Genomic DNA, 15,069 nt, shown 5'->3' with positions numbered 1-15,069 from the left:
GGACATAGGATAGTACTTACTCAGGTGGCTTTTCATCCGAGGGCATTTGTACTTCTTGAACTGCGCTACGGCATTGCTGAGGAGGCTGATAATCAGCTCCTAATCAAGAACACAACAGATAAGTAATCGCCTCTAGCCAAAGCTTAGAAAGAACAAACGCAGCTCACCGAATGGACGACGTCCCGCTCTTTTTGCTGCAGTGCGAGAATCCCGGCCTTCTCCTTCTCTGGATCAGACAGATCAAAACCTGGATAGCAGATATAATAATTCATGACATGTACTACTAATGGTGTCCGGTCACAAGACTCCAGCGGCCTCCTGTCATACACCCTGGAATAGAATGATGGAATCTTCTGCATCACACACAATGTGATCGTCCCAACATTCCACATAAAGGCACATACAATGGGGGCTACACTACACTGTAACGGGGGTACCCTGAAAGATAACCAAGCACAGGCTGTTATCCAGCTGTGGCCCTGGGCCTCAAGCTAGAGGGAATCTATAATAAATAGTGATGAGTGAACATGCTGGGATAGGGTGTTATCTGAGCATGCTCAGGTGCTAACCGAGTGTCTTCGGCGTGCTCGAATACGACAGCCACAGCACATGCAGTGATTGCCTAACAGCCGCAGGCAATCTAACATATTATTCGAGCACGCCGAAGTCACTCCATTAGCACGTGAGCATGCTCAGATAACACCTCATCCCAGCACGTTCACTCATCACTAATAATAAATAAAAAACTGTTTAAATCAAGATTTTATATTAAATAAATAATATTAGTTGATATATTTCAATCTGAACAATTCCACAAAAAAATATTATAGAGATCACTTTCTTCAAGGCTGGGTATACTATTGGCCAAATACCGGGTGTCGCTGAAAGTGGCACCATTTTGCTCTTTTAATCATTACAATTCAATTAATAAAAATAGAGCAAATGTAATAACTAAAATATCTGTATATGCAGACTCCAAATATATAATCACAGATTCGCTAGCAGTGGGTCTGCACTTTCAGAGGTTAATCTTTGTATACCAAGAAGTTTGTCACCCCCAAAATGAATACTAAATATACAAGCTGAACAGCGATATAGGGGACTTAGTCTACTCAATTTGCATTTTTGTGACCTCCATTCCTTTGAGTGACAGTGCTCGCTTGCCCAGAGCGAGCACTGCCTGGACTCATGCAGTGTGTCTGCACATGCGCACGGTCACTGCCTGGTGCGCACTGACACTGCCTCGTGCGCACTGACACTGCATGATGCACATGGTGTGGGTGGGCGCAATCTCTTCTGAGGAAAATGCGCCTGCCCACATTCAGTGTCAGCACACGCTGTCAATCAGAAGAGGGAAAGCCTCCATAATGTAAATTGAGGGGAGTATCGGTACACTGAGCCCACACCTCACCAAGGGAGCAATGAAGCTATGTTTGCATTTAAATTAAAGACATTTTCTCAGGTGCTGTTCCACAGAAGTGTACAGTGCTAGTATGATTGTTATAGGGGCTAAGTCTCCTCTATCACTAGTTTAATGTGCATTTTAGGGGTGACAAACGCCCTTTGAAGTCTAAGGACCCAATTCATTAGGACTGACGTTGTACAATTGAAGGTAAATCCGAACTTCATGGATGTCACCAAGTGTCTGAATGCAAAGCTGACTCACTTAATATTCCTTGTCTCCATGCCCTCTGTCCATAGAAGTCCAACATGTTGTTAGGGGTCTCCAGAGGATCCGGACTGGGATATGCTACAGAGGACTAAACATACAATACATGGAGAGAATGTAAAAGACACTTCAACAATACAAAGGAACGACAAAGAAGACAAAAATAACCTTTAGGTTTTACAGTATGGTAAGTTATCTATCTATAAAAGAGAAATATTGCAGAGAACAATGCCCTAAGCGCACAGTACAGGAGAGCCGTTATAAATCAGCTACGTCATCATCTCTACATTCATAAAAGTCATCTGGACAATTATAGAAAGAAATATTTATAAAGTGAATAAAGCCATACATCATGGTTGCAGAGAAGGCTCGCTAGGTGCTTGCGCTCCTGGGCATAATATGCAGCCTGCTGGTAGTAAAATCCGGGATTCTGGGTTTGGATGGCAGTCAGCCCAAGCTTAATAGCCTCGTCAAACAAATCTCCAAATGCCTGAAATCTTTAAAAACACAAATAAAAAAACAAAATGTATAATATTAGACTTCATAGAATATCCAATAATCAGCTAATGTAATCTGTAGAAAGCTCCATACTGTTTGGACATCCAGGCCGCGTGCTCGAAGGACAATTCAGCACTGCCTATCTTCTTCTTACACAAGTCGATGTGCTTCCTGAACTGTGCAATGGCGTCCAGAGGAGTGTTGTGCTGGAAACACAAGCGGCAGATCTGCAGCAGAGAGAATGAATGATACCCAATCAGCTGTCTGATTGGCTTCAATGGTTATGTAACATCGTAATATCACGTGACCGCCATGAGAGACAACGCTGACATTGCAGGAATGGCGCTGGTCTGGGAGGCGAGTATTTGTTTTTTATTATTATAGCTGGGGCACTTTAGCAGTGGACGGCCCCTTTAAAAACAAAGTAATTTGAAAAGGTTATTAGAGAGGTCAAAGAAGATTTCAACCAAAGTTCCACAGATCCTTAATGGATGTATATATGCAGTGCTATACTCCTAGGAAAGTGGGATTACAATCTGTAGACTACCTTAGTGGCACAATTCAGGGCAGTAATCCTCCGCTCTCTACTATGTCCCGCTGTTCTATGTTTTCCAATGAAGACTATTCAGGCACAATTCTAAAGATCCAGCGATACAAGACACAGTGATAAAAAGCATCAAATAATGGACATGTGGATCTTTAATAATCCGGTTATGTACTTTTAAGGTTTAAAAGAGCCTTCATATAAAGCGGATATCCTGCGTTAAGTACATCAGGGCCTAAGAGGCCAGTGTAAGAATTAGGAGTTACGCCATTGCCCCTCAGACCCGGCACTAGCTATAAAACAGTAACCGGTTCACCTGGAGGATTCTAGAATTTCACAATTTTATGCACTGCAACATTTCTCTATCTAATTCTTGCTACAAGGGGTTGCCCGATGAAAGCAAGTTTTACCTATTCACAGGACAGGTGTTCACTTAGGCTACTTTCACACTAGCGTCGGTACGGGGCCGTCGCGCTGCATCGGCCTGACGTACCGACGCAAACTGTGAAGAAAATGCCCGACGTTGGCAGCGGAAGCAGTCTTAAGACGCTTCCGCTGCTTCACTGTAAGGTCCGGGGAGGAGGGGGCGGAGTTTCGGCCGCGCATGCGCGGTCGAAAATGGCAGTCCCGACGCACAAAAAAACGTTACATGTAACTTTTTTTGTGGCGGCGGTGCGCCAAAACACGACACAACCGTCGCACGATGGTTGCAACGTGTGGCACTGCGTTGCAATGCGTCGGTAATGTTAGTCTATGGGAAAAAAACGCATCCTGCGGACATCTTTGCAGGATGCGTTTTTTCTCCACATCGACGCATTGCGACGTGCAGTGCACGACGCTAGTGTGAAAGTAACCTTACTGATTAAAAGGCCATGTTCACACGTTCAGTATTTTACCTCAGTATTTGTAAGCCAAAACCAAGGTAACACAAAACCCATTCTTAATTAAGATAAAGACACAAAGCCTCAAATTGGAAATCAATGGCCGTGGTGTTTATTCAGGGTGACATGAAATAAATTAATTGATTACCAATAAATATCTTAATAAATAAATGTAATACCAAGAATTTCATAAATTAACCCCTTCATGACCCACCCTATTTTGACCTTAATGACCTGGCCATTTTTTGCAATTCTGACCAGTGTCCCTTTATGAGGTAATAACTCAGGAACGCTTCAACAGATCCTAGCGATTCTGAGTTTGCTTTTTCGTGACATATTGGGCTTCATGTTAGTGGTAAATTTAGGTCGATAATTTCTGCGTTTATTTGTGAAAAAAATGGAAATTTGGCGAAAATTTTGAAAATTTCGCAATTTTCAAATTTTGAATTTTTATTCTGTTAAATCAGAGAGTTATGTGACACAAAATAGTTAATAAATAACATTTCCCACATGTCTACTTTACATCAGCACAATTTTGGAAACAAAATTTTTTTTTTGCTAGGAAGTTATAAAGGTTAAAATTTGACCAGTGATTTCTCATTTTTACAACAAAATTTACAAAATCATTTTTTTTAGGGACCACCTCACATTTGAAGTCAGTTTGAGGGGTCTATATGGCTGAAAATACCCAAAAGTGACACCATTCTAAAGACTACACCCCTCAAGGTACTTAAAACCACATTCAAGAAGTTTATTAACCCTTCAGGTGTTTCACAGCAGCAGAAGCAACATGGAAGGAAAATATGAACATTTAACTTTTTAGTCACAAAAATGATCTTTTAGCAACAATATTGTTATTTTCCCAAGGGTAAAAGGAGAAACTGGACCATGAACGTTGTTGTCCAATTTGTCCTGAGTACGCTGATACCTCATATGTGGGGGTAAACCACTGGTTGGGCGCACGGCAGGGCTCGGAAGGGAAGGAGCGCCATTTGACTTTTTGAATGAAAATTTGGCTCCAATCTTCAGCGGATAGCATGTCACGTTTGGAGAGCCCCCATGTGCCTAAACATTGGAGCTCCCCCACAAGTGACCCCAATTTGGAAACTAGACCCCCCAATGAACTTATCTAGATGCATAGTGAGCACTTTAAACCCCCAGGTGCTTCAGAAATTGATCCATAAAAATGAAAAAGTGCTTTTTTTTCACAAAAAAATTTCTTTTAGCCTCAATATTTTCATTTTCACATGGGCAACAGGATAAAATGGATCCTAAAATTTGTTGGCCAATTTCTCCTGAGTACACCGATACCTCATATGTGGGGGTAAACCACTGTTTGGGCACATGGTAAGGCTCGGAAGGGAAGGAGCGCCATTTGACTTTTTGAATGAAAAATGATCTCCATCGTTAGCGGACACCATGTCGCGTTTGGAGAGCCCCTGTGTGCCTAAACATTGGAGCTCCCACACAAGTGACCCCATTTTGGAAACTAGACCCCCCAAGGAACTTATCTAGGTGCATAGTGAGCACTTTAAACCTTTATGTGCTTCAGAAATTGATCCATAAAAATGAAAAAGTGCTTTTTTTCACAAAATAATTTCTTTTAGCCTCAATATTTTCATTTTCACATGGGCAACAGGATAAAATGGATCCTAAAATTTGTTGGCCAATTTCTCCTGAGTACGCCGATATCTCATATGTGGGGGTAAACCACTGTTTGGGCGCACGGCAAGGCTCGGAAGGGAAGGAGCGCCATTTGACTTTTTGAATGGAAAATTAGCTCCAATCATTAGCGGACACCATGTCGCCTTTGGAGAGCCCCTGTGTGCCTAAACACTGGAGCTCCCCCACAAGTGACCCCATTTTGGAAACTAGACCCCCCAAGGAACTTATCTAGATGCATAGTGAGCACTTTAAACCACCAGGTGCTTCACAGAAGTTTATAACGCAGAGCCGTGAAAGTAAAAAATAATTTTTCTTTCCTCAAAAATGATTTTTTAGCCTGGACTTTTTTATTTTCCCAAGGGTAACAGGGGAAATTGGACCCCAATAGTTATTGTCCAGTTTCTCCTGAGTACGCTGATACCCCATATGTGGGGGTAAACCACTGTTTGGGCACACGGCAGGGTTCGGAAGGGAAGGCACGCCATTTGGCTTTTTGACTGGAAAATTAGCTCCAATCATTAGCGGACACCATGTCGCGTTTGGAGAGCCCCTGTGTGCCTAAACATTGGAGCTCCCCCACAAGTGACCCCCTTTTGGAAACTAGACCTCCCAAGGAACTAATCTAGATGTGTGGTGAGCACTTTGAACCCCAAAGTGCTTCACAGAAGTTTATAACGCAGAGCCATGAAAATAAAAAATAATTTTTCTTTTCTCAAAAATGATTTTTTAGCCCTGAATTTTTTATTTTCCCAAGGGTAACAGGAGAAATTTGACCCCAAAAGTTATTGTACAGTTTCTCCTGAGTACGCTGATACCCCATATGTGGGGGTAAACCACTGTTTGGGCACACGTCGGGGTTCGGAATGGAAGTAGTGACGTTTTGAAATGCAGACTTTGATGGAATGCTCTGCGGGCGTCACGTTGCGTTTGCAGAGCCCCTGATGTGCCTAAACAGTAGACATTCCCCACAAGTAACCCCATTTTGGAAACTAGACCCCCAAAGGAACTTATCTAGATGTGTGGTGAGCACTTTGAACCCCCAAATGCTTCACAGAAGTTTATAACGCAGAGCCGTGAAAATAATAAATACGTTTTCTTTCCTCAAAAATAATTTTTTTGCCCAGAATTTTTTATTTTCCCAAGGGTAACAGGAGAAATTTGACCCCAAAAGTTGTTGTCCAGTATCTCCTGAGTACGCTAATACCCCATATCTGGGGGTAAACCACTGTTTGGGCACATGCCGGGGCTCGGAAGGGAAGTAGTGACGTTTTGAAATGCAGACTTTGATGGAATGGTCTGCGGGCGTCACGTTGCATTTGCAGAGATCCTGATGTGTCTAAACTGTAGAAACCCCCCACAAGTGACCCTATTTTGGAAACTAGACCCCCAAAGGAACTTATCTAGATATGTGGTGAGCACTTTGAACCCCCAAGTGCTTCACAGAAGTTTACAACGCAGAGCCGTGAAAATAAAAAATCATTTTTATTTCCTCAAAAATGATGTTTTAGCAAGCAATTTTTTTATTTTCACAAGGGTAACAGATGAAATTGGACCCCAATAGTTGTTGCCCAGTTTGTCCCGAGTATGCTGGTACTCCATACGTGGGGGTAAACCACTGTTTGGTTGCACGTTGGGGCTCGGAAGGGAGGGTGCACCATTTGACTTTTGGAACGCAAGATTGGCTGGAATCAATGGTGGCGCCATGTTGCGTTTGGAGACCCCTGATGTGCCTAAACAGTGGAAACCCCTCAATTCTAACTCCAACACTAACCCCAACACACCCCTAACCCTAATCCCAACTCTAGCCATAACCCTAACCCCAACACACCCCTAAACACAACCCTAACCCAACACACCCCTAACCCTAATCCCAACCCTAATTTCAACCCTAACCCCAACACACCCCTAACCATAACCCTAACCACAAGCCTAATCTTAAACCTATTTCCAACCAGGGTGGATAAAAATCAATGTTTTTTTTAAAAAATCAAAAAAATCGGATTTTTTTGATTTAAATCGGATTTTTTTGATTTAAATCGGATTTTTTTCAATAAACTGCTTTTTGAGGAAAATATTTTACCATCCAAAGGTTCTTCCATCATGAGATAAAGCTGAGTTGTTTAACTCAGTAGAATAAAGGCTGTATATGTGTAACATTCACAATGCCATGCTCTTCCAGAGGTTTCTGTAGGATGCTGACTATCCAACAAGTTTGGGCATGTCAACTGAATGGAAAAAGAAACTAAACCAAAAGTGAAACCAAGCTAGAAGTGTGGAATTAAAGGGGCAGTATGAACAAAATGTGGAGGCTATTAATAGTTTATACAATTAAGACATGCTGCTTTTAAACACCTACCTATTGCCATATAGTAAAACAAAAAATTTTTTTACTTACTTTGGGGTCCCCCCCTCACCCTGGCGTTAGATCGTTGCCCCTAGTTTCGTCCGTGTAACTATGGGCGCACATGCGCACTGCTCTCACTTCTCATTTTAATCGTGATTTATATTAAAAAAAACCTTTTGATTTAAATCAGTGATTTAAATCATGATTAAAATCATGATTTAAATCGATCCGATTTAAATAGAAAAAAATCTTTTGATTTAAATCGTGATTTAAATCATGATTTAAATCTGCGTGATTTAAATCAATCCACCCTGTTTCCAACCCTAGCCCTAATTCCATCCCTAACCCTAAGGCTATGTGCTCACGTTGTGGATTCGTGTGAGATTTTTCCGCACCATTTTTTAAAAATCCGCAGGTAAAAGGCACTGCGTTTTACCTGCGGATTTACCACAGATTTCCAGTGGTTTTTGTGCAGATTTCACCTGCGGATTCCTATTGAGGAACAGGTGTAAAACGCTGCGGAATCCGCACACAGAATTGATATGCTGCGTAAAATACAACGCAGCGTTTCTGCGCGGTATTTTCCGCACCATGGGCACAGCGGATTTGGTTTTCCAAAGATTTACATGGAACTGTAAACCTGTTGGAAAACTGCTACGAATCCGCAGCAGCCAATCAGCTGCGGATCCGCAGCCAAATCCACACCGTGTGCACATAGCCTAATTCTAAGGCTATGTGCACACGCTGCGGAAAACGCTGCGCATCCGCAGCATTTCCGCAGCTGCGGGTCCGCAGCAGTTTCCCTTGAGATTATAGTTCAATGTAAACCTATGGGAAACAAAAAACGCTGTGCACATGCTGCGGAAAAAACTGCGCGGAAACGCAGCGGTTTACATTCCACAGCATGTCACATCTTTCTGCGGATTCCGCAGCGGTTTTACAACTGCTCCAATAGAAAACCGCAGTTGTAAAACCGCAGTGAAATCCGCAGAAAAACCACGTTGAATCCGCGATAAGTCCGCAGCGGTTTTACGCTGCGAATTTATCAAATGCGCTGTGGAAAAATCCACAGAGGACCAGAATACCCTAACCCTAAGGAAAAATCCACAGAGGACCAGAAAACCCTAACCCTAACCCTAACCCTGGTTCTGAACCTAGTGGGGGAAAAAAAAATATATATATTTTCTTTATTTTATTGTTGTCCCTAGCTATAAGGGTGATAAAGGTGGGGGTCATTTACATTTTTTTTTATTTTGATCACTGTGATAGGTTTTCACAGTGATCAAAATGTACATTGAACGAATCTGCCGGCCGGCAGATTCGGCGGGCGTACTGCGCATGCGCCCGCCATTTTGGAAGATGGCGGCGCCCAGGGAGGAGACGGACCGACATCGGGAGGCTCGGTAAGTATGAGGGGGTAAGGGGGGGGAGCTCGGGGGGTGGATCGGAGCACAGGGGAGGTGGATCGGAGCAAGGAAGGAGCGGGCAGGAGGAGCGGACAGGAGGACGGAGGGGACCGGGCCACATAACGGACGACTGGGGAGGCGATCGGTGGCGGTGGGCAGATCAGGTTTTCCAGCCATGGCCGATGATATTGCAGCATCGGCCATGGCTGGATTGCAATATTTCACCATTTTCATAGGTGAAATATTGCAAATTGCTCTGATTGGCTGTTGCACTTTCAACAGCCAATCAGAGCGATCGTAGCCACGTGGGGGCAAAGCCACCCCCCCTGGGCTAAAGTACCACTCCCCCTGTCCCTGCAGATCGGGCGAAATAGGAGTTAACCCTTTCACCCGATCTGCAGGGACGCGATCATTCTGTGACACAGCATATGCGTCACAGGTCGGATTGGCACCGACTTTCATGACGCATACGCTGTGTCACAGGTCGGGAAGGGGTTAATTAAATAATGCCAATAAATAAGTGAAACCATCCACCCAATAGTTGGCCGATTTTACCCTCAAACAAACAACTACGACAAGGAAAGGAACGCAACAAAATAGGGAGGGCCGGTGGGATCTTCTCTCTTCATAAACGATATGAGGAAAACTGAGGGACAAAAATGCCTATTTATAGACAAGATTCTTCCCAGTTTTTTACAGCTGACCAATGAAAAGGCATAAAAAGAGCACCAACAAAAACCAGAAATAACCAGCTCATGTTACCACAGCTTTACACATTAATCATTTAATCCTTAAAATTCATATCAGAAACCATCCAAATATAAAACAAAGTGATATTAAAGTAAGAAATGAACAAATAAACTGTAGGGTCTGTGTTCCCATGAGACCTCCCCGAATACTTGGCTTCAGGGGAGGGCTTCCAGGAGTGGGTGATACAGAAGTGGTGACGTGTTTCTATTATACTTCTCCTGATTGTTCCTCTCGTGATTCTGGCTTACAAATCCTGATCATGTGAAAGTGGCCTAAGGGTCTGACCGCCAAGTCCCATACCGATCGGCAAAGCGGGGCAGATTAATCCCAGTTACAAAAGTCTCTATGAAGGTTCTGGAAAGATCGGAGCATAGTGCTCGGCAGCCGGTTTTGGCAATGAACGCTGCAGCGGTCGAACCTGCGCCCTGCCATTCCATTCTAACAGGGGTGATAAACGCGTCCCATTTTGCCTATCAGTTCATGTCTCAGCGGTCGGACCTCCACAGATCATCCTGTTGCTAGGCGATTACTTGTTTTCACTGAGCAACCCATTTACACACTAACAATAACCGGCCAGGGTGATTTTAATAAAAAATAAATAAATACAGAAAACACCATTAATGACAGATTATCTGAGTGCCACCATCAGAATGATCTGTATTAGGGACACGATTGATATATGTGAATGCTGCCTGTAGCACCAGACACAGTAGGCAATGCTGCATAGCACAAGGATGTCCTGAAAGTCATTGCTCAGAGCGGAGAAGTTTCCTCCCTGCCGACATCATCCTCCTCAAGGAAACGGCCATCATATCCTTAACAAGCAGAACGTTTAGACTTCATAGAGATGACAACTCAGTGACTTGTAACGTCTAATTTCCAGCTTTCCGTAAGCCGCCTCACCTTATAGTTTATGAATCCGGCCATAGTCTTTATTTCCAGCATATTTGTTTCATGAGCCCTCAGTTCATGCACCAAGTTATATGCAGTCCTGTAATTCCTAAACATAGAAATATTTGGTGAAAATGAATTAAATGGACACTGCAAATATTCATCCAAACACCGACTCAGGTAGCAAAAATACTCAGATTTACCTGTGCTCCACAACTACATGATAATGGTGGGAGTGCAAGAGTGTGATAAGCCCACTCACTTTAATTACGGGAGTGCTGCACCTTTCTCCCTCCTGGTAACCGATCAGGTTTGGATAAATGGGTTGCTGGTGCATTGGGAAAAGACACACGAGCTGTGCTCTGCGAGAAGAGGAGACGGCGAGATGAACTTAAAGGGGAGTCTTGAATTTGACCGACACCAATTTTCAGTTACAGACTGAAGACTTCAACAGGCAAGTTACTCTGGTATGGTTTCGGAATAATCCGGAGCTGAAAACCGGTTCATGCCAGTCAAACATAAGACTCGCTTTTAAAACACAATCTGGTCATCTCTTCTTCCCGTGGCGGACGCCGCATGTCTTTTGCTGACGCAGCAGTAACCCATAAATGATAACAATGGCCCCCGACAGATAAGTACACCTGGGGAGGATGGGGGCACAACATCACATAGGGACAGTTCTGGAAGGTGCTTACTTCAAGGCATTCTGGGTATCCTGCTTCAGCTCACTGAAGAATGCAATCTTGAACTGATGCCTTACAAACAGCAGCTGTAAGATAGATATAAAAAAATGTGATAAATTGGGTCAAAAGAAAATTAAATAAGAACACAATTGTCAGGCATTAAGTTTAAAAAGGAAAATGAGACAGAGCGCTAAAGTGAAGGCGTGGATTCTAGAGAAGACACCAGAACTGCGCCCGTCCCCAGCCTAGCTAAAGTACAATGGCGGAAAAAGACTTTTCTAAGCTGTATACAATGTAAAACACCAGATTCATTACACACTGTAGATGATGGGTCCCCAGCCTGGGCTCATGGGGCCACGATTTGTGGTTGGCTGACAGTTTGTGCAGTTAGCTCCAGGTCGGATAAACACGTCTCAATAACGCAGGAAGGCGAAAAATATGAAAAACTGGAGATAGGATGACACTGCCGGTTACATGAGACGCCTTAAGATGGATGCAATAGTGTGAGGAGGGTGCTTGGTGCAAGAATACGGAATGGGGGTAAGGCGAGGACCCCTGAATGCGCGTATACAGCCTATAAAGGAGGGGGCACAAGGTCTCAGTGGGGAAGCTGTGGATGTTGTTATACTGGTAATAGGGGGCTCTTGATGTCACTACACTGGGGGTGCACAGGATGTTTCTTGCACCGTCTCTTAGAGCTGAATACGACTTTCTAAAAGTAAGAAAGTTTGGTCACCGCCGCATTAGACAATATAATGTACCTCACTCTGTTATCTGCAGATGGTTGCATTCTAACCAATGATCTTGCCAATGATCTTGCCTTCTCCCAAGGACGAGGTAAGCACCATGCGAGAGTCTGGTGTTAATACTGAGATTTTCAGAGCGGCAATGGCAAACAATCTGACTATACCCGTACCTGATGGGTGGTTTTATTCAAGAACTCCTTGTGAGATTTTATCCTTCGGATTTCAGTGTAGTAGTAGGTTTGTGCATGTTCATAAAAGGCGTTCTCTAATCTACGTGGAGACAATAAGGGAAAGTTATTACTCATGTCAAGCCTCAGGAAAAATAGAAACTGCATGGAAATGACTGTCCACGGATTGGTATATGTAGTCCAACACTGCCCAAAGGGGTAATATTCCATCCCCCGCACCGTCAAGATAGTGCTTCAAGGTACTCTGCTGGTCTCCTTTAACCTGGTTCCATCAATCATGTGACATGTGGACACATGCCCGCTGCAGCCAATCATTGGTTGGCTGCAGCTGTCCAGCACTGTAATCAGATGCACAGAAACTACACAAGCTAGAGAATAAATATGGTGCAATGTATAACACTGTCAGACTGGAAGAGAGATATTACTCCCATCTCTGCTAGTAATAAGTTATACGGGGAATGTCAGCGCAGCATATAGTCACATACCGGATTATGTAGCCCACCAGGTGGTCCGTGTGAGGCAGCACAAACAGTGACTTCCCGGAAAGGTCGCAGGCATTGCACAGGGCGGCAGCTCTTTCAGAAGCAATGAGATCTTCCCCTGCACATGGGAACAGAAAGCGATGCAAACAATAGTTAATAGGGTATAGGGTTCTCTGGTGAAAAAAGTTATCACCTATCTACATGATAGGTGATAACTTACTGATGGTAGGGGTCCGACTGGTCAGCAGAATGGGCACTTCTGTCCCTGATGTGCAATTTTCATCCCCACTTTGAGTGGAGCAGCAGGTCTGACAACCGACTACCAATTTCCTAAGGAATGAATGGAGCGGTGGCTTGAGCAATGCACTGCTGCTATATTTCAGATAGGTGATAATTTGTTTTCATAAGACAACCCCTTTAAAAAGAAATAACAAGCCGTCCTGGTAGATATTACTGACACCCGCACTCATTCACACTTTCACTTCTACACCGGTACTTTAGCGCACACATTTTTCATACACATCACAAGCGTGCAGACAGTAATATATGCTCGCTGTAGTCTGTAATAACCCCATCAGACGTTCTGTATCAGTACACAGCTATGGCTCCATACCTGGTGGTAAAGGCGTCTTCTTCTGAATGAGGACCACGGCCACCTTTGTGTTTCTTCCCTGCAAGCTTTGCCTGTGGTACAGATATAGAACGCTACACTGATATTCTTAGTGTACAATGCAGCAATAATATATACAACTAGAGCAATAAATGGTATACAAGAATGGCAGATTGTTCACACATGCCAGGGTCATCAGTTTTGCATCATAGATGTTATACTGACCTATACACGACATATTCTGGGGGTGTAAATCTTATAGGCGCTTACTGCATCATCACCTTTGATTGGTGGAGGTCCAAGTGCTGAGACCCTCATCAATCTCTAGGAATATAATGGCTTCTTGGTCTCCTTGAAGCGCTGTGTGCAGTATGCGGGAAGTAGTCGACTATACAAGGATTACCCTCTCTCCCCCAAGGAGAACATTTGTAGTCTCAGCACCCAAACCCCCCCAAATATAATCCTCTAGCGTACCCAAAGGCACAACGTTTTTTGCTTATAAATGGAGGATATTATTTATTATGCTCTGGTTATATAGCGCTATCACATTCTGTAGCGCTTTACGGACATTATTGGCACTGTCCCCATTGGGGCTCACAATCTAGATTCCCTATCATGAGGTCTCAGGAGAACCAGAAGAAAGCCACGCACACATGATGAGGACATACAAACTATTTGCAGACGTTATTCTGGATGGAGTACACCTTAAGGAACTGAAAAAGACAGGATGAAAGTTTTGACATCATTCAGGAAAGGAAAAAAAAAAAAAGAAAAAGAAACTGGTGCAAAAAATTCCAGAATGATAGAATTAGTATATAAAGATATACCGGTATGTGTGAATGAAACAATATGTGGTAGCAGCTAAAATCCCATCCTGATCTACCCCCGCTTACATAAGGATTCCTGACATGAGACCCTGTGTATGCCCATTGGGCCATATAGGCGTATACAGGGTATTCCGACCGTTGTACCCCCCTTTTCATGCCGGTATGGTGGAGCCGGTGTATTCATACATCCCATGGACAGTATACATCTGAATGGCAGCCATGTAATGCCTATAATGCAGGCACACACAAGTCTGTTTGTGGAGGATGGGACCAGCCAGACGCAGTGGGGCAGAGAATCCACACAGACACTAGAATGTCTAGGGCCAGATTCAGGCTTCCATTTACCTTACAATTTCCACTCGGGTCGCACACTCGGACTGCTTCTCCTTCCACTGCCCTTCATCCCAGTCAAGTTCATAAAACACGACGACTAGAGCCGGCACAAGGTTAAGGTGTTTATTCATCCAGCCAGTCTTAAGGATTCCTTTGGGGATGTACCATTCATACGACGTTCTCTAAAGGAAGCAGAGCTGCTGTTATTTACACTTATGGCCTCACACAATATATCCGTCATTCAGAACATCTGACTCGCGTCTACGTGTCATTTACAATAGTATTTAGTGGCAGCTAACTGGCTGTGTCAAATGGGCAAGCTCTGATTAATGACTGTCTCTACGCCGTGCTTTACACTGCAGCGCTCCCTATTCAGACCGGGAATCAGTCATACTGAAATATTTGGCATTACAGCGAGAATATGAAGATTATGAACTAGAAGTAACCCGAGCTCCAGTGACAGATTGTAGCCGCCATTGTTTGGTCACGTCGACACGGGACAGATAAGCTGCCATAGTGAAATCCACAAGAGTGGTCGCACCCAGCGTCATG

At 43.7% G+C, this 15,069-nt stretch overlaps 1 protein-coding gene across 1 annotated transcript in view; it reads right to left on the bottom strand.

Moving 5' to 3' along the window:
* The window catches only part of TRAPPC11 (trafficking protein particle complex subunit 11), a 50,168-nt gene that overhangs the window by 33,125 nt on the left and 1,974 nt on the right, over positions 1 to 15,069 (bottom strand). The window contains exons 3-13 of the mRNA XM_077279567.1: positions 14,530 to 14,699; positions 13,361 to 13,431; positions 12,751 to 12,865; positions 12,248 to 12,347; positions 11,344 to 11,417; positions 10,661 to 10,757; positions 2,261 to 2,394; positions 2,019 to 2,166; positions 1,667 to 1,760; positions 168 to 247; positions 21 to 99 (exon numbers count right to left, since the gene is read on the bottom strand). Coding sequence (XP_077135682.1) covers positions 21 to 99; positions 168 to 247; positions 1,667 to 1,760; positions 2,019 to 2,166; positions 2,261 to 2,394; positions 10,661 to 10,757; positions 11,344 to 11,417; positions 12,248 to 12,347; positions 12,751 to 12,865; positions 13,361 to 13,431; positions 14,530 to 14,699 — 1,162 coding nt within the window. The remainder of the gene's footprint in view (positions 1 to 20; positions 100 to 167; positions 248 to 1,666; positions 1,761 to 2,018; positions 2,167 to 2,260; positions 2,395 to 10,660; positions 10,758 to 11,343; positions 11,418 to 12,247; positions 12,348 to 12,750; positions 12,866 to 13,360; positions 13,432 to 14,529; positions 14,700 to 15,069) is intronic.

This window comes from Ranitomeya variabilis, chromosome 1, assembly GCF_051348905.1.
Source record: "Ranitomeya variabilis isolate aRanVar5 chromosome 1, aRanVar5.hap1, whole genome shotgun sequence".
In the NCBI taxonomy this organism is placed as follows: Eukaryota; Metazoa; Chordata; class Amphibia; order Anura; family Dendrobatidae; genus Ranitomeya; species Ranitomeya variabilis.
Note: the sequence above shows the minus strand (reverse complement) of the source record. Positions and strands in the feature narration are given on the sequence as shown.